General features: G+C 39.8%; 1 protein-coding gene across 4 annotated transcripts in view; it reads right to left on the bottom strand.

Annotated features, from left to right (window-relative positions):
• The window catches only part of DENND5A (DENN domain containing 5A), a 112,715-nt gene that overhangs the window by 12,883 nt on the left and 80,119 nt on the right, over nt 1-19,713 (bottom strand). For all 4 annotated transcript variants that reach the window (XM_059069146.2, XM_067038650.1, XM_067038649.1 and 1 more), the window contains 5 exons: nt 15,281-15,431; nt 13,790-13,883; nt 11,439-11,570; nt 6,837-6,989; nt 1,322-1,406 (listed from right to left, as the gene is read on the bottom strand). In XM_059069146.2, coding sequence (XP_058925129.1) covers nt 1,322-1,406; nt 6,837-6,989; nt 11,439-11,570; nt 13,790-13,883; nt 15,281-15,431 — 615 coding nt within the window. The remainder of the gene's footprint in view (nt 1-1,321; nt 1,407-6,836; nt 6,990-11,438; nt 11,571-13,789; nt 13,884-15,280; nt 15,432-19,713) is intronic.

The following is a 19,713-nucleotide window of genomic DNA, read 5'->3' as shown; positions in this document are numbered from 1 at the left end:
AGGAGGAAACTGAAATTCAGAGAGGTTAGCTGCTTTGCCCCAGTCACCAAGTGGCAAAGTCAGGACTGGAAGGAACACAGATCCTCTGGCTCCTAATCCAGTGTGCTCTCATCATAACCCATGGAAGCAGTGCTTCCACTAGGAGCTACTACTCATGTCCTGCTCTTGCCTCAAAATGGACTACAAAAGAGCCAAGGGAATATGTAAAGAACATGATCCAGAATGCTTAGGACCTCTAGATACAATACCATTATATCCTCATGTCTGGCCCAACATTTAAAATTAGTATCTTCATCATTCAGCTGTTGATAATTTTTGGCTACAGTTTATCCCTTGGCAATAAATTCTACAGCTTTCCTGAGAAGACTCTGCTCTCATACTCAGAAAGTGGACAAAAAACTCCTTATGAGGCTACTTAGGGAGCTTTTGAACCTGGTTTTTTGCCCACTGTTCTCCCCATGTTCAGTGCTAGCTGAGATCAACTAATTCAAGGGCAAAGACAACACTGAGTATATGCCTACCTTTCACCCCCACTTAAACTTATCTTTACCATTAGGACAAGAACATCTAAGAAAGTTAAACAAATTCCCTGGCAGAGAGAGGAGAATGAAGGATGGTATGAAGGGGAGATGCTGCCAAGAAGAAAAGGAAGGAGGGAGACTGTCCTGGAAGGGACACTGCAGGATGTTATAAGGAACAGTAGACCAGGAGACAAGAGGCCTGGCTCCTGATCTGGCCTCTTCTATCAATTCACTGTGTGATCTTGAGGTAAATTAAATTCCTCTCTGGATCCCAGTTTCCTCCTCTTGTAAAACAAGGGGGCTGGACTAGATGATTTCTGGGGTCCCTGCCAACTCTGATAGTTTTATTAAATAGAAACAGAAAGCAAGTGGAAGGGATCAGGCACACCAGGCTTTGACTTTGAGAAGTTCCAAGGCAGGACACTGACAAACAGGCTCTCTTAACTGATAGGAGAGATCATCTCAATGCTCATCTCAGAGAAATAAAACAAAAGACTCTGAAAACACTCTAAACACAGGACATCAGTATCAATCCAAATTCATTTAAAACCCAAATTTATTCTAAGACTGGCCTCTTGATGATATAAATCTTCTATCTCACTGATCAAGTGTATAGAAACACATAATAAAAGCAAACCCCATGGTTTTGGCATGCTCTGTGGTTCAGAGAGCCCTGTGGCTTAAACATTACAGAGTAAAGACTTCATTGACCTGGAACAGTCTGCTACAGATGATCACTTCAGTGGGGGATGGCAAAGTGAGTGGAGGGAGTTTGTCCAATGGTGCAGAGACCATCTTACCTGAGGTACTGAAGCTTCCTGATGTGAGTTTTCTCTGCCGGTTTTCCTGATAATGTAACAGGTGGGACCACAAGGCTGATTTCCCCTGGAACCAATGCAAGGGAGAAATATCTATCAGTTTAGATTTCTAAGGGCAAGGCATCTAGTGAGCAGATTCAGAGATAATTTGAACATACAGATATGCGCTTTTGCTAAAAAGTATCTGTCCTATTTGTTATCTCGATGTACACCTAGATGCAAAGTATACAAATATATATCCCCTAACTAAAATCCAGGAGAAATATAAAGAAGAATGGAAGGGAACAGAAAAAGAAATGATCCCCCACTGGGAATAGGAAGGACGTGGCCAAAAAAGAGCCTGGGAATGGACCAGTGGATAAGAAAGAAAAAAGCAAATAACCTATCAATCTCTAAATGGTCTGTTGGTTGAAGGTCAGCTTGGGTAATGCATGATGGCTTTTGCACAGAGGAATGTATACTGAGCCTACAAGATTCTGTGACAGCTCCCAAATTTCCTAAAATATTTAAAGGCATTCCTGCCCTTAGTGCAGCCTAGGGAGGGTAAGTCTTCACAAGGATGGGGATTTACTGTGGAAGGTACTTTGAAGAAGCCTGCAGGAAAGGAGGCCGGTACTTAACTGCAAGTCTGAGATATACTACAGTCGACACAGCAGAACCTCGGCATTTGAAAATATAAAAGCTGCAGTTTAAACTGCTGGAGACACGCAGTGATTTGTCATTTTACCAAGGCACAAATCTGAACAGCATTCTCAAGCCTGACATAAGGAAGCAATTTGCCTACATAGTGAATAAGCCTAGCTGGTCACCCAGCAACTGCTTTGTCTCTTTCTAGTCATCTTTCCATACACAGTGACCCTTGTTATGGGATTAAAAACTTTATTTCAGATTCATGGTAAATGTTCCTATATAGTTGATATAATATAAATGTAGTATAAGTTTAATAGTAGGATTTATTATGATCATTTTATAAGTCACTTAGTTTCTATATTTCATAAAAGTAAGAGTAATAATAAGGACAGAAGCTACCATGTCTTGAATTTTTCTATGAACTAAGCACTATGTTAAATGTTTAAAATACAATACTCTATGTAATGCTTTCAACAGTCCTAAAAGGTAGGTACCTCTATGCTCATTTTCTTTAGAAAAGAGCAAATTGAGGATCAGAAAGACTAAATAACTTGTAAAAGATCACACAGCTAGGAAGTAGAGTGTTGGGCAAGCTTAAGTATATCTAATATTAGAACCATTGCTGTTAATAATGATGCTATACTGCTGCTTCTGGAAAAGAGCATTTAACTTCTGAAGTTATATTCTCTAAAGAAAATTTTATTCTCTGGAATGAATGTGAGGATTTAAGGTCTCAAGATTTTCCCCCTGAGAATATTGAGGATCTGTTTTATTTTTAACCTCCAACTTGATCTGTTTTAGAGGAAAAAAAAACAAGCATTTGAATGGAAAAAAAACCCTCATCTATAGATCAGCAAGCTGTTGACATAAACTTGCTGTATGTTTGGCTTTCCTACAAGATTTAACCAACTAAAAACCCAACAAACTCAATGGCAGTTTTTTAAAAATCACACAAGTTAAAACTAGACAAGACCATTTTAAAAAATTCACTGAATTACCAAACGTTTGAGAAAACAGCTGTTCAACAACATCAATGAGACTACTCCTAAACTATTACTAACTGGTATATTAATAAAATGTATGTAGAAGACAATACAAGACCTTTAAATATTCATGCTCTTTGATTTAGTAATACAACTTCTAGAAACCCATTCATCCATCCATTTACTGAAACCACAGCATAGGCCCCTAAAAAGGCAGAGACAGCCTTTTTCATCACTGTATTCCCAAAATCTGGGCAGACGAGGAAGGCAGCCTCCCTTAACAGAACTGTCTGGAAGTAAATTACAGCTGGTCACCAGAGAGTCCTCACATGCAATATCGAAGAGCCAAAGGCAAGAGCAACACCAGGCCACTGTGCCAGAAGGACGCCGGGTGCTCAGTGATTGCACTGGTGAGGAGGGAGAGCCAGGGCAAGACTGAGAGAGCAGCAGCTGGGCTGAAGCCTAGTGACAGGGCACTGGGGGTTTTCTAGTTCAAGAGACATGGATTATTCTTTTCCTCTTTTGCAAAGGGGCTGATTGGGATTGCAAGATTCAATACAGTCCAACTACCCATTTGGGAATGTGGCCACACAATATATAGCAACAGATTCTCCAAGAATGTCACATGCATGAAAGATGAGAAACAACCCCTTTTCATTTACCAGTCCTCAAATGGCAGCAGTTACAAAAACAGTATGAAAAAAACCAAACCTCACCTTTAATTGTCAGAAATTATACTAAAGGAGAAAGTCCATGTCCTCGGAAAATGTCACCGAAAGCCAAAGAGAATGGTGAGGATAACAGAGGTTTTTATAAGGACTTGTGGCAGGCAGCCCTGCAGGCAGCTAATAACAAAACCTAGAAGGCCAGCAGCAAAAACTGTGGTTTGGGTTCTCTCTACTTTCTAAGCAGATACTATGGGTAGTTGCTCAGTAACGTGCCCCCAGATGGGGGTGATAAGATCACCCTCTGAGAGTGAATTTGATCGCAATCGGGTACACGATGGAAGAGACCAAGGAGCCAGGTTATAATCCCTGGACTGCAACATAACTGAAGAATGTCTCAGCAGGAGAAAAGTAGTCTAAACACAGGCTAACAAAATGGAGGCCTAAGGAGAACATGCTGTAGGAACCCCACAAAGATAGGGATTTCAGTCCCCAACTGAACAATCCCTACCAGCAGGCACAGACCCTCACTTCCTTCTGTGACACTGTCAGTGGTTCACTTTCAGAGCTCCAAAAGCAGGACTAAGAACAAAATGGAACCTCAGTTGAAAAGCCCCCACTATTCTCTACTGATTTCTCACCAGTAAGTAGCCTCTGTCTATCCAAACTGAGAGGGGGATCAAATGGGCTCCAAAAGAAATTCCTCAAGCTATGGGAATTCTTTAAGGATATAGCTGCAAAGCCTTAGGTTTTAAAACACCTGTGATGATATGGTATTATCATTTTTTAATGTCTCACTAACTCCCTGAAGACTTTTATGGAGAATATCAAGAAGTTTGAGAGGCATATGTTTTACCAAAAAACCAAAAGAGCTCAACTATATTGCCAGGCTTGCTAAACTTCGAAGAAAATGATAAAATGATTATGTATATTCTACTCATTTATTACAGAGAAAAGGAAAGAAACAGAAATACTTCAAGTAGAACCCAGCATAATAAGAACTGTCATATGCTGCATACCCACCGCATGCCAGGTACTTTTTTTACTACATCTATTTATCATAACAATCCTGAAAGTTAGGTTTTAGCTCACAGTGTTGCTACTATACTACAAGACTCTCAACATTTTAGGGATGTGATACATAATTATTAACATTTTAAAAAATCTATAATCACAGCGCTGTTTGTAATACTGAAAAATCAGAAATAACTCAAACAACCAATAAAGGATTGATTCAAATACTGCACATCTATACAGTGGAAACAATTAAAACTGAGATTTTAGAGGAATAACCACAAACATTTACAGAGAAACTCCCAGATACCAGGCTCTGAGCTTAGTGCTTTATACAAATTATCTTATCAAATCCTCACAAGAATCCTACAGAGGTGGTTCTTTTAAAATTCCATCATACACATGAGGAAACAGAAGCTTAGAGAAGCTAGGTACCATGCTCAGTTTCATAAACTTAAAGCAGGAATTAAACCCAGGACTATCTGATTTATAGTCTCAGCTCTTAAACACTTACTATACTATCACCTAATTAGTTAAGGACATGGAAAAGATATTCTGAGGCAAGAAAAAACAAGTTCCAAAACATTATGTACAGTATGATCCCATTTAGATTTTCTTTAAAAACAGCGTTATTGAGATATACTTCACATTACCATAAAATTCATAAAGTGTACAAAGTTCTGTACTAAAAGAAAAAAAATCTGTTTCAGTATAGTCACAGAGTTGTGCAACCATCACCACTACCTAATTTTAGGTGATTTTTACCACCCCAAAAAACCCATTAGCAGTCACTCCTTATCCCTCCCTAGCCTGTGGCAACCCCTAATCTACTTTCTGTCCATGGATTTGCCTGTTCTGGACATTTTATATAAATGAGATCATACACTATGTGGTCTTCTGTGACTGACTTCTTCCACTTAGTATGTTTTCAAATTTCATCCAGATTGTACCATGTATCCACACTTCATTCCTTTTATTGCTGAAAAGTATTCCACTGTATGAATACACCACATTCAGTTTATCCATTCACCAGCTTATGGACATTTGGGTTGTTCCAACTTTTGGTTATTAGGAATAATGCTGCTAGGAATATGAACATTTTCATACACATATTTACATAGACATGTTTCCCTTTCTCTTGAGTACATAGCTAGAAGTGGACTTGCTGGGTCATATGATAACTCTAACATTTCAAGGAACTGCCAGATTGTTTTCCAAAGAGTCTGCACCACTTTACATTCCCATCAGCAATATCTGAAGGTTCCAATTTCTCTGCATCCTTACTAACTCTTGTTATTGTCTGTCTTCTTTATTTTAGCTATCCTAGTAGATGTGAAAAGGTAACTCGTTGCAGTTCTGTTGGATTTTTAAACATACAGCTGTACATGGGCATATGTGTACAGAAAAATGCTTTGAAGGACAGATGAGGTAGATTGTCTCTATGCCCATGAGAATGAAAACTCCAGGAGGGCAGAGATCTTGGTCTGCTTTGTTCACTGAGGTATCTCAAGTACCTACAACAGTGCCTGGCACACTGCAGGCCCTAAATAAAAAATTGCTGGATACTTACATATATTTCCTAATTTTTCCAGAATAAAACTGCTTTTGAAAACTTTTCAAGTTCTTTTCAAATTTAAAAATGCATGGAAGTGTAAGCTGTCTATCTTGCCTTGTTATTCAAAGTACAGTATTTTGAAATAAGGAGATTCTCTTGGTATTAAGCAGTAAAAATCAAACTTACTCAACTTTTTTGGTATTCTCTCAAATTTTTAGAAGGTTAAGCTATCTGCATATAAAAGAAATGTTAATGACAGACCTTTTCCCACTGGGAATGTACAAATAGTGAAGGACCCTTAAAATACATTTGGTACTTCCTGAGCTCCAAGTTCTCTTTCTTTTGTGTTCCATATCCAGACTAGGACCAGCTACCAAACAGGATCTATCAGTTTGGCCTTCAGCTCTGTTTGCAGGAAAAAAGATGCCACTTTAAAAATGTCTAACAAATACACAGATTTATAAAGCTTATTTTTAAAGAAGATAGCTTGGGTCACATTTATTTACTTATTTGTTGAACTATTTCAAGTCTCACTCCAAAAGCACCATGCACCATTCTTCAAAGCCAGCCAGCTGGAAAAGTGTGGGAAAGCTAGTAAGCAAAAACAGGAAGACAGTCTGCTCAACAGGGAGAGGCCAGACATTCATTACCTGTTTCACTTGTAGCCCATGACTCCAAATCCTTTCCAGGAGGTCACAAAGGCTGGCAATCAAGGTGTTCTCTTCCACCCCTGTGATGTTCACCTCCCCGTGCCCTAGCTCCACAGCCTCTCGGCCCATCTTCTCCACCAGCATCCTCTTGGTCTATAAGAAATCAGTCGGTAAGATTAGACCACAGTTAGCCATATCACATTCAACTAGAGAGGGTTGTGGCCAACTGCCCAGCATACCTGCTGGGCTGGGAGTAAGACCCACAGAAAAAGAGTGTATTTATTCTCCACCACTGAGATCAGGTTATAGTAGAGGGTCTTCTTCAAAGAAGATAAAAACACAGAAATCACTATTCAACCCCTGGGCAAGTGATTTCATCACTCTGGATTCAGTTTTTACATTTATGAGATGAAAAGAGATGAATAAAGCCCTTTGGTCATGCTTATCTCTGACATTCTCTGACTGCTTAACTGAGCCTATTAAACAAACCTTTCAGCACTTAATCCTAGAAATATATCTAAAGTATCCATCAAGGGGATGAAAAGTTGAGGAGGAATAATTTACTTTTAGGTAAAATTTTTCACGTGATAAAACACACTGAATAATAATAATTGCAGCTTTGTGCCAGGCACTGTACTAAGTATTACATTATCTCATTTAAGCCTAATAACTCTATGAGAAGTATTATTATTTTTCTCAATTTACTGATAAGGAAATTGAGGTCAGAGAACTTAAGTAACTTGCCCAAATTCACACAGCAAAGAAGCAGCAGATCTGGTCTTTGAACCTAAAGCTGCCTGAATATTGAATACAAGTTCTTAAGGAAGATTTAATCATGTTATAAATTTGTGACATATAAAAATCCAGGGGCTTCCCTGGTGGCGCAGTGGTTTAGAATCCGCCTGCCAATGCAGGGGACACGGGTTCGAGCCCCGGTCCGGGAAGATCCCACATGTCACGGAGCAAATAAGCCCATGCACCAGAACTACTGAGCCTGTGCTCTAGAGCCCACAAGCCACAACTACTGAGCCCACGTGACACAACTACTGAAGCCTGTGCACCTAGAGCCCGTGCTCCACAACAAGAGAAGCCACCACAATGAGAAGCCTGCACACCGCGACGATGAGTAGCTCCCACTCGCCACAACCAGAGAAAGCCCGCACGCAGCAATGAAGACCCAACACAGCCAAAAATAAAAATCAATAAAATAAATTTATATATATATAAAAAAGAATCTAAAGAGCAAGGAAGAATATCACCCCATACCCTATCCTGCAGAAGCAACAACTCTTAACACTTTGGCATATTTCTTTCCAGTGTTACTATTTTTAATTTTTTGTTGTGAAATATATCTCATATACAGACACATATGTGTGTATGTGAGTGTATACAATTAGACTATCATAAACATCAACCAGATTAAGAAAAAAAATATTGCCCATCTATACCTTTGAAGAATCCCCATGTGTCTTCTCTAATCACCTTTCCCACTCTAGAAGTGATCACTGTTCTGACTTACACAGTAAAACTACAGAAAAGCAAGGAAATGATTAACACCTATATTTGTATCCCTAAACAATGTAGTTTAGTTTTGCCATTATGTTTTTTTTTAATTTTATTTTTAAAATTTATTTATTCTATTTATTTATTTTTGGCTGCACTGGGTCTTCGTTGCTGTGTGCAGGCTTTCTCTAGTTGTGGCGAGCGGGGGCCACTCTTCGTTGCAGTGTGCAGTCTTCTCATTGCAGTGGATTTTCTTGTTGCAGAGCACAGGCTCTAGGCGCTCGGGCTTCAGCAGTTGTGGCACACGGACTCAGCAGTTGTGGCTCGTGGGCTCTAGAGCGCAGGCTCAGTAGCTGTGGCGCATGGGCTTAGTTGCTCCGTGGCATGTGGGATCTCTCCGGACTGGGGCTCGAACCTGTGTCCCCTGCATTGGCAGGCGGATTCTTAACCACTGCGCCACCAGGGAAGCCCCTTTTGTTATTTTCTTTTTCACTCAACTTTATGTTTATGAAATTCATACACACTGATCAATATATCTGTTGTCTATTTCCACACTGTATAGCATTCCACTGTATAAATATACTGCAATTTATTATTTATTCTCCTACTGACTGGCATTTGGGTTGTTTCCGGTTTGGGGCTATTACAAAGAATTCTGCTGTAAACGTCTCGTACATATCTCCTGGGTCATGCTGCAAAGGTTTCCCTAGGGAATATACCTAGGAGAAGAATGCTGGATAATAAATGCTATGCTGTTTTGCAAAGCAATCATACCAATTTACATTTCCAACAGTATCAGAGTTCCCTGTTGTTCCACATGCTAGCCAACAGTTGATAGCGTTAGGCTGATTACTGTGTTTCTTCAATTCTAACATGTACACTTTTCCACATATTAACAAATCTGAAATTAGGATATATTTCACCATCATTGTTGACCAGGCAGTAGACATAAGAAAGTTGTCACTGCCAGAGCATGCATCTCAAAACTTGAGAATGAATGCAAGGGGCATGGAAAACAAATCTCAGAGACAACAGACAAGCCCTCTTTCAAGAAAGGCAGCATCACCAATGTTCTTGATGGGAGAAAAGACAACATTGTTGGGAAAAATCATAGATATCAACAACTTAGAATGAACTGATGAAGTTTTTACAATGCCTGAATGCAAAATATCAGTACTGGTATATCAACCTAACATGTAACAGTAATAATTTTTTCTGCAAGAGAAAGTATATTTGATTTCATCCCATAAATGAGCATCACTTAGAAACTGAAATGCAGGAAAATCTTTTTTTTCCATTGATGAATAAACAGGATGTAGTAGGGGCCAAGTCAGTTCAACTGTCGTAAAAAGCACAGTATACTGACTTGGTTGCAAGGCTGTATCTTTATTAGAAATTTAAGTTCTGAACTAAAATATTAAAAGTTAAGAATGACTATCTTGGGACTTCCCTGGTGGCGCAGTGGTTAAGAATCCCTCTGCCAATGCAGGGGACACAGGTTTGATCCCTGGTCCCAGAAGATGCCACATGCTGCGGAGCAACTAAGCCTGTGCGCCACAACTACCGAGCCTGCGTTCTAAAGCCCACGCGCCACAACTACTGAGCCCACGCGCCACAACTACTGAAGCCTGCGCACCTAGAGCCCATGCTCTGCAACAAGAGAAGCCATCACAATGAGAAGCCCATACACTGCAACAAAGAGTAGCCCCCACCCACTGCAACCAGAGAAAGCCCGTCGCAGCAACGAAGACCCAATGCAACCAAAAATTTTAAAAAACTAATAATAATTTTAAAAATAAAAGAAAGCAGATCTCTCCAAATCTGTTATATATATAAAAAAAGAATGACTATCTTTTGATCCAGCAATCCCACTTCTGAGTGTATATCCAAAAGAACTGAAATTAGGATCTCAAAGAAATATCTGCATCCCCGTGTTCACTGCAGCATTATTCATGACAGCCTAGATATGGAAACTACCCAAGTATCTACCGATAGATGAATGGATAAACAATATGTGGTATATACATATATATGATGGAGTATTATTCAGCCTTTAAAAAGCCTTAAAAAAGAAGGAAATCCTGCCATTTGCAGCAACGTGGATGAACCTGGATGACATTATGCTAAGTGAAATAAGCCAAACAGGACAAATACTACATGATTCCACTTATATAAGGTATCTGAAATAGTCAAACAAATTCATAGAAGCAGAGAATAGAATGGTGGTTGCTAGGGGCTGTGGGGAGGGAAAAATAGGGAATTGTTGCTCAAGAGATATGAAGTTTCGATATTCATAGGTAAGAAGAATAAGCTCTGGAAATCTGCTGTACAACATAGCACCTATAATAATACAATATTGTGCAATTAAAAATATGTTAAGAGGACATCTCATGTTGTGTTCTTACCCCCAAAACAAACAAAAAACTCAAAAGAATATAAGGAAACTTTTGGAAGTGACAGATATGTCTACATTGATTGGTGGTAACGGTATCACCAGTGTATGCATATGTCCAAACTCATCAAGATGTATACATTATATGTGTGCAATTTTTTATATATCAATTATACCTTAATAAAGCTTTAAAAAATTACTCTTCCTGTAGAATGGAAAAGAACATGCCAACAGCAAGCTTAAACTGAATAATACACCTTGATCTGGCACACAGTAGGCACTCAGAGAATTCTTGTTTCTAGACACATGAGATCAGTGCTATCAGATTAAATCAGAGGCAAAAACATTTGCATATGTGTAAGACTAATCTGTTGAAGACAATTCAACTACATTACTTACTTAAGATATTACTTAAAATTAATGATTTTAAGTAACATAAGATGTCTAAAATTAAAAACTACATTTGTCTCTCAGTTTTAAAGAATACATATTAAGTTTTTATCAAGCAATGTGTGCTTGCTCTCAATTAATGGTATATTTTATTTAAAACAAATACACCTAATTCCAAGTTAACAGGATCTTAACATTAGTACTATCCCATTATATTAACAATATTTTCAAAATCAAGAAAAGAGTGGTCAGAGCTAAGCCTTGGTCTCATCTTGGCTGCCAAGGAAAATACACATGCAGAAGTGTCCACAGCTCACCTTGTTGCGGCATTCCTTCAGCAGACCCTCCACAAACTTCCAGTTGGTTTGGGCAATCACTGACGGGGAAAGGTTGGACAGTTTGGGCTGGCGGATGGTGCTGCCCATATTCCTGGCTTCCTGGATGTACTTCTAAAGCAAAAGGAAAAATCAAAGACTCTTCATGCTCATTCACACAGACCACAGGCAACCAGTACTGATGGGGCCTGAAGAGGGCACTATCACCCCGCACTTTCTTACTGCCTCTTTCCTAGGCTCAGGGCAAAGTTTAAAATGCAGCGCTTGTATCGTAGGGAAAACTGAGAAAATATGATGAATTAATTCTGTTTTTTCTAATGTAAAGCCCTCTTGGCTTTAATGATACAAGAGGTAAAAAACATATGGCTGCAACATGTAGGAGTGTGCAATCTCTTATGAGTAGGCAAACCAACTCAAATCTCAGAGTACTATTGAGGAAAATCATTTTCCCCACCAAGTTTGGAGGAATTTAATTCCTCTGCTCATATCAAAGATATCCATCCTTGCTAAATTAGGGCCTGAAGAACATGTGTGTACACTCAAAACAACTGCATTTTCTGATTTTCTACAGTTTGCTGGTGATTCCCCATATGCTGTCTGTTTTAACATATAACCAAGTCAATGCAATAAACTGCACACTGACATCCTCTCAGTATCCCAGGTTCACAACCAACATTTTTACTCCCAACTTCTTTTTTTCCCCATATTTATTCCAGTAGTACAATTCTGTCCATTCTATTTTCTGGCCCCCTCAATCTGCCCCTACTGCCAGCCCCTAAGATTAGGCTTCAATTACTATCACCTCCACTACTGCTACCGGCTCCTAACTTGCTACCTCCAGTACCTCTTGCCTCCCAAATATTCTGCCCACAGCCTCCTTCACACAACTACCACCAAACTTTGGATCCTGCCATCTCCTCTATTTGCAATACTCGTCTTTGTCCCTAACGATCCTATCATCCTCAAGACTTAAACAGATGCTGGTTCCTCCAAACAGTCTTGTATGAGATTACCCCAGACAGAACTGACTTCTGCTTTCTCTAATCATTGACCAAACACTGGCGTGCCTCTCATATGGCCCTTTCATATGGCCTTTGCTCCCTTAATAAACTGGTATCCCCTGAGGACAAGGCTACCTCCTTATAATCTTTATATTTCAAAGTGTTTACTATAGTGATTTTGACCAAGAAAACGTACTCAATAAACACTGCTGAAAGAATATGGAGGTGAGGTGGAAGACCCAGGGGAGACTTTTAAAATAACACCTACACCCAACACCCATTAGGCCATCCTCACAAAAACACCAAGTACAATTGTACCCTATAAACCATCAGTTAAAAATTCATAACCATATTTTGCAATATTAATTTATTCCTTTAAAAAACAGCAAAGGCAAAATATTTTCCCAGTCATTGAGATGCCAGACACATATGAAAACAACATGCTTTACTGGATTTCATCTGTATAAAATGCAAACTGCAGGGTCTTTTCTCAAAGAGAAGTTGCTGAAATAGGTTTCTGAAGGTGAAGATCCATTTTCACAAGATCTCTGCAACTCGGTAAGGCAGGGTCTCCAACCTGAGGTTTATAACTAGAAACTTTACCAGGAACAAGTAACAGTGGAGCTGAGAAACTCAGGTTACAAGCAATCAGGACTCAGATCAATTCAAGAATCCTCAATCCCCACGTACCTGATAATAATATTCCTTTGCTCTTCTGAGAAAAAAAAGTCAAGATTACCTGCTTTAAATTAAGATAAAGAAAAAAATAGGAAAAAGGCTCCTCCTCCCCAGGTTCAGAGAGTCACAGCATTAACCCAAGTTCAGCTTTTCCTCTTTCTCACTCTAACAAAATTAACTTCTTTACCACCATACCACACACACACACACACACACACACACACACACACACACACACACACGCCTCAAAATTTTTAAAGGGATTTTTCCCAAGTTTTAGAATCTTATCTTCTGAGGTTCCTGTCACCCCTCCCACTCCCCCAACCCCTGGGAGGAAGTGAGTATCATGCATGAGTAACTACTGAAAGGACAGTGAAAGGCTCTCTTCCAAGCACTGGTATCATTCCTGAACGGAGGTGAAAATCTGGTTCAGGGAGAGGACGCACATGGCTAGTGGCCCTGCTGCACCTTGTGAAACACTGTACATCCTGGACTTGTCACAACCGAGGCCCATATCAGGGATCAGGAACTTATTATTAACCCTTCTTTATGAGGAGGATATTTGAATCAGACCAGAGGCCAAGGAAATGAGAAAGAGAAGGAGGGTGTAGCATGATAACAGGGTCATTCCTTGTCATTCTCAAGGTGGCTTACCTCTCTCTGGTCATTGTCTAAACGCAGGTGTTCTGTGTGCTGCTTCTGCCGGTCTTTACGCCTCCACTGGGCAGGGGCATTCCTTTTTGTCCACCTGACAGAATCAAAGCAGACAATTAAGAATATTCCGCTAAGAGGGACTTCCTTGGTGGCGCAGTGGTTAAGAATCCGCCTGCCAATGCAGAGGACACGGGTTCGAGGCCTGGGCCAGGAAGATCCCACATGCCGCGGAGCAACTAAGCCTGTGCGCCACAACTACTGAGCCTGCACTCTAGAGCCCGCAAGCCACAACTACTGAGCCTGTGTGCCAGAACTACTGAAGCCCGCACGCCTAGAGTCCATGCTCAACAAAAGAAGCCACCACAATGAGAAGCCTGTGCACCACAATGAAGAGTAGCTCCCACTCGCCACAACTAGAGAAAGCCCGTGCACAGCAACGAAGACCCAACGCAGCCAAAAATAAATTAAGAAAGGAAGAAATGAAGGGAGGGAGGGAGGGAGAGAGGGAGGAAAGAAGGAAAGAAAGAAAGGAAGAAAGAAAGAATATTCTGCTAAGAAAGTAAGGTCAACTGACAGGACAAAACTTAAAACATCTAGGGACCAATGCTGGCCATGGGAAACCACCAAGAAATCACCAGAGATAGCTCAGAAACCTTGAGAAGGGTAGCTTAAAGATCAGTTACTGGGCAAGAAAGAGATAACTCCCCAGGGACAGAGAGAGACATATCTCTTTAAAAAAAAAAAAATATTTATTTATTTATTTTTGGCTGCACTGGGTCTTCATTGCTGTGCGTGGGCTTTCTCTAGTTGCGTTGCTGTGCGTGGGCTTCTCATTGCGGTGGCTTCTCCTGTGTGGAGCACCGGCTCTAGGCGTGCGGGCTCATGGGCCACACTGGCGCACAGGCCTAGTTGCTCCGTGGCATGTGGGATCTTCCCAGACCAGGGCTCGAACCCATGAACCCTGCATTGGCACACAGATTCTTAACCACTGCGCCACCAGGGAAATCCCAAGAGACATATCTCTCTTGAAACACCTACAAAAACTTCACTTGCAGATCCAAAACTATACTCACTCAACTCTGCCTGGGCTTTGATAACACTCATCTCCAAAAGTAACGAAGAAGAGCAATCCTGCTAAGCTATCTACTTTCAGTTCAGTTATTTCAACCGCCACTTACTAACGATACAGTGCTAGCTAGGTGTTGTATGGATTCAGTCATGAGATGATTTCAACCCATCTGCAGTCCAGCCTTTTACAGGCCCTGACACATGGAGCTATCCCAATTTGCACAGTGGAGACAGGAGCTGATGATACTCTGTCACCTGTTTCCTTGTTCAAACAAGTGAACAACTTGGACAGTGTGTGTTTTCTCCATATTTGCTTTACAAATGTCAAGGTCTTCTGGAGATAACAGTCTACGTCCAGATACTGTATAACCCTCACCACTGTGGCTAGGGAGCTGGATCAGGGAATCCCTGGGGTTGACTCACTTGTTGCTGGCTGGCCCGGTGGAAAGCACATCAGACTGCAGCTTAGGAAAGAAGCCTGGTTCATACTTCCCTTGTCCAATCTTCATGTCAAGTAAATGGGGGTGAACCGCAGTATGATCGATTTTTGCCAGTCGCAGCTCAATTGCTTTCTCTGGATGACAATGAAAAAGTCCAATATTTTTAAAAATATACCATATTCTGGGCCATAAAACAAGTCTCAATAAATTTAAAATAATTTGAATCATATAAAGTATGTCCTGTAACCAACAATAATCAATAATAACTTAAAACTAAAAAACACACTTCTAAATAACCAAGGGGTCAAAAAGGAAATCAGCATGGTTGGGGATAAAATGGAATGGATTGACTTTTATTGGATGTAGATTGTGCTCTCTATTGTTAAGAGTACTTGAAACAATTCAGGCTGGTTTTCTTGAAGTAATTTTTATTTATGATTCAGAGGACTCAGGTGGATGGAAATCTCTCTGGCCCTCGAAAAACATGCCATTAGCACTCAGAGTTGGTGTTGCCCACTACATGTCCTGCCTTCTGAATAGAAAAGGGATGTTATTTAGGGAAAATCTTTTTTTTAAGATGTGTAGATCATTTTATTTACTACTGGATAATATTTGTTCTTTGGTCCCTATAGAGATAGTTTTCCTTTAATAGCATATGTTTTAGTGGTTGTTTTAAAATTATACAGAGAGCAGAAGTTCTTTATCTGATGTGATTTAGTAGGGTAGTGAATTGGATAATTGAAAAAGTCACTTAAGTTTGGGAATCCTAAAAGGATATATACATCCATTAAACATTTTAATTTAAACCATATGACTGTATAATCACCAGTCTTTTGATGAAGTGTCTGTGCATTTTCTTTGATTATGGATCCACTAATCAGGGGTCTGCACTGTTTCTCTTGCATAAATCTCACCCATCATTCATTCACTGAGTTTTCCAGTTTTTAAAGTGGAGCAAGAACTTTTAAAGGACCTTGCAAAAGAACCAAAGTAGATGCTCGTTTTCCCAAGTTTTTTGCACTTAAGTTATATGCCTAATGCAATTGCTGTATTTTTAGTGACTTTGCTTTACTGAGTCTTTTTAAAGCATTTAAATTTGTTTTCAGAGAAACAGTTCTCTTTTTTTGCCCTCATATCTTACCATTTATTTACATAATATTTGGTTAAATTACACAACCCAGTAATAAGTTCAACTAGTGCAGACAAGCTTGGAAACAAATGCATACATTAGTATTTTTAAATTAATTTTTAATTGAAGTATAGATGTACAATAGTATATAAGTTACAGGTGTACAATATAGTGATTCACAATTTTTAAAGGTTATACTCCATTTATACATATTATAAAATATTGGCTATATTCCCCATGTTGTACTATGTATCCTTGAGGCTTATTTTATACATAAGCTTACATTAGTTTTTGTGGGTTTTTTTTTTTTTCAGAACTAATGCAAACTCAAGGCATGCAATCAAAACAACTTTAAAGGGAATAAAATGAAATCTCCTTCCTCTCTCCTTCCTGTGGTAGCCGGAGATCAGGTTTCTTGTGCATCCCTAATGAAAATAATAGTTTTTTGTTTGTTTGTTTGGTTGGTTTTTTTTGTGGTACGCGGGCCTCTCACCGTTGTGGCCTCTCCCGTTGCAGAGCACAGGCTCCGGACACGCAGGCTCAGCAGCCATGTCTCACGGGCCTAGCCGCTCCGCGGCATGTGGTTTCTTCCCGGACTGGGGCACGAACCCGTGTCCCCTGCATCAGCAGGCAGATTCTCAACCACTGCACCACCAGGGAAGCCCGAAAATAATAGTTTTTTTAAAACAAATAATGTGTGGAAAAACAGTGCACAGAGAATTGAATGTTTCCGTTTCTTTTTTTTTTTTTTGGCTGTGCGAGCTTTCTCTAGTTGTGGTGAGCAGGGGCTACTCTTCGTTGTGATGCGTGGGCTTCTCATTGCGGTGGCTTCTCTTCTTGCGGAGCACGGGCTCTAGGCATGCGGGCTTCAGTAGTTGTGGCGCAGGGGCTTACTTGCTCCGCGGCATGTGGGGTCTTCCCGGACCAGGGATCGAACCCATGTCCCCTGCATTGGCAGGCGGATTCTTAACCGCTGCGCTACCAGGGAGAAGTCCCTGTTTCCCTTTCTTTTTGATCTAAAATCCTACCCTTGTGAAATAATCTCTTGATTTTTTTTCATGCCCTCCTCCTAAATACTTTTATATAATGCACTATTTTTAATGTTGTGTTGCACGTGTTAATTATAATATTCTTTAAATTATATACATTTTGATATACATATGGTATATTAAAGTAAAACTTGGAAAAAAGCATTTCAGTCATATGGTAGAAATTTAAAATATTACAAAAGGGTGTATGTACAGTGACGTGTTAAGACTTATCACTGTTTCCTGTTTCCTTCCAGACATAGACATGCATATACAGCATGTATACCTTTTAAAAACAACACAGATGGGAGCATACTAATCATTGTTTTATACCTTCTTTCATTTAACAATTTATCTTGGAGATATCAGGACGTAGATTAGGTTGTTTCCTAAGAACAAAGATTGCATGAGAAACATCCTTGTTCATACAGTTTTCAGCGAAGTGCGAGTATACAAGGACAGTTTCTAATTCAATTTCTGATTTGCAGGAACTTCCCTGTAGTTTGTTTTAGGAGTGAACTTATCTGTAAAGTGATCCCAAGTCTACTGTCTTTCTCTGCACAGAGAGAAGTCATAAGAATGTGCTGATTATTCTCTCTTCACCACTCAGAAGTGGTTGTAATCCCAGTATGCTTTGCATTATCTCCTTTTGTTAAAGTAATTGCTCATTACAGCATTATGGGGGAGGTGTGAGAAAACCCAGAGAGTTGCCTCGAGCTGAAGTGTTTCCAGTTGATTTTGATTGGCTAAAAGTCTTTGGATGCAGATGACCTTCAGCTGTTTCCTATTTATTAGTTTCACCTTCTTGGAATGATGAGCACAGAGACAGGCAATGGCAAAGGAGGTACTGATTTTATCGTTTGTACTGGTGTATAGAAATGGATTTTGTGCTGTTGCTTACAGCTCTTGGAGGTCAGCATCGTAGTGTGGGTACCACGGGTTGATGGATCCCAGAGGCATGGTTTATTAGGCCGTCCTTCAAGGTGAGTTGTTGCTTTTTTAAAATACAAAAATGTAGGGAAAAAGAAACCCACAACTCAGACCAGAGAGGCCATAAAATTCCAAGTTTCTAGTATCTGTAAAACCAAACCATATTAATGGAAAGCAGTTTAGCCTTGAAAGAGGAGGTTATTTCTCATCCCCTAGAGTGTTTTGTTTCTAAGAATCACACACTCTCAAGTGCATCACAGGGAATTCTTCAGGGATTTCAATCTGAGGCGAATAAGGTTACCCACTCTAGCAGAAATAAGTGGGCTGAGTTTCAGATACTGGATTAGACTCATCCTGAAGAGTAGGGAAAAACCAAAACTAGATGTCTGTGCTATTGAAAAACCTGCTTTTATGGAGCAGAGGCAGCCCCTTCCTTCAGACTTTAGCATGCCCTGTTTCATGATTAGAGAGTAGATAGATGTTCCCTGACACTGTAACTAGGTACACTATAAGGAGTAGTCCAGTGTCCAGGAAGACTCATGAGGAAGGCATTTCAGGGACTTCTTTACTCAGAGTGTCTGTTGGACCCCTATGAGATGTTCTTGTCTCTGAGCAGACCTGTCAGGAATGCCAGCCACGTAAAGGAGTAGCACCTGCTTTACTGACTTTCGACAAAAGAAGCAGCTTTTTGGTTTTCACATGATTGAAAAGGCCTTGCTCCTTCCTGCCTTTTTTAAAAAAACCCAGAAATGGTGTGTGTCTATATGTGTGTGTACACTGAAACGGGGGGAGAAATTATTCAGTGTAATATTTATTCAAAATGTGTGTTTAAGAGCCAGTGTTGGGACACAGTAAGACTGGACCTTCAGCTTTAAATATCTCTTGGAGGTTTTCTCCCATACCTTTACATTCTTTTGATCATCTTAAGTTTGAATTTTAAAGTATATTCTTATCATGTCTGAGATTCTCAAGATTATTGCTCTTAGTAGATTATTTACAGGCATTCATATCTAGAAAAGAGAGGTGAAAGATACAAAAACTGAGGCCTCACCTAGAGAATCATTAGAATTCTTCTTAATAATAATTGTTAGAATAATCATAGAGCAGGAAGATTTCAACAGAAAGATAACAAGCAAAGTTGTACAGGTGCCCCATGGAACAGAGATATCTCAGAAGAGGCTGAAGATAGAACTTGCAGTGGCCTAAATTTTGTTCCTCAGTTGTTGCTTACTCTCACGTTGGAGTAAATACTTTTTCTGAAAGGCTATATAGATTATCTATTTAATCCTTGAAAGAGTTTTTTTTTTTTTTTAATTTGGGAAATATTTT

Source organism: Kogia breviceps, chromosome 7 (assembly GCF_026419965.1).
Source record: "Kogia breviceps isolate mKogBre1 chromosome 7, mKogBre1 haplotype 1, whole genome shotgun sequence".
Taxonomy (NCBI): domain Eukaryota; kingdom Metazoa; phylum Chordata; class Mammalia; order Artiodactyla; family Physeteridae; genus Kogia; species Kogia breviceps.
Note: the sequence above shows the minus strand (reverse complement) of the source record. Positions and strands in the feature narration are given on the sequence as shown.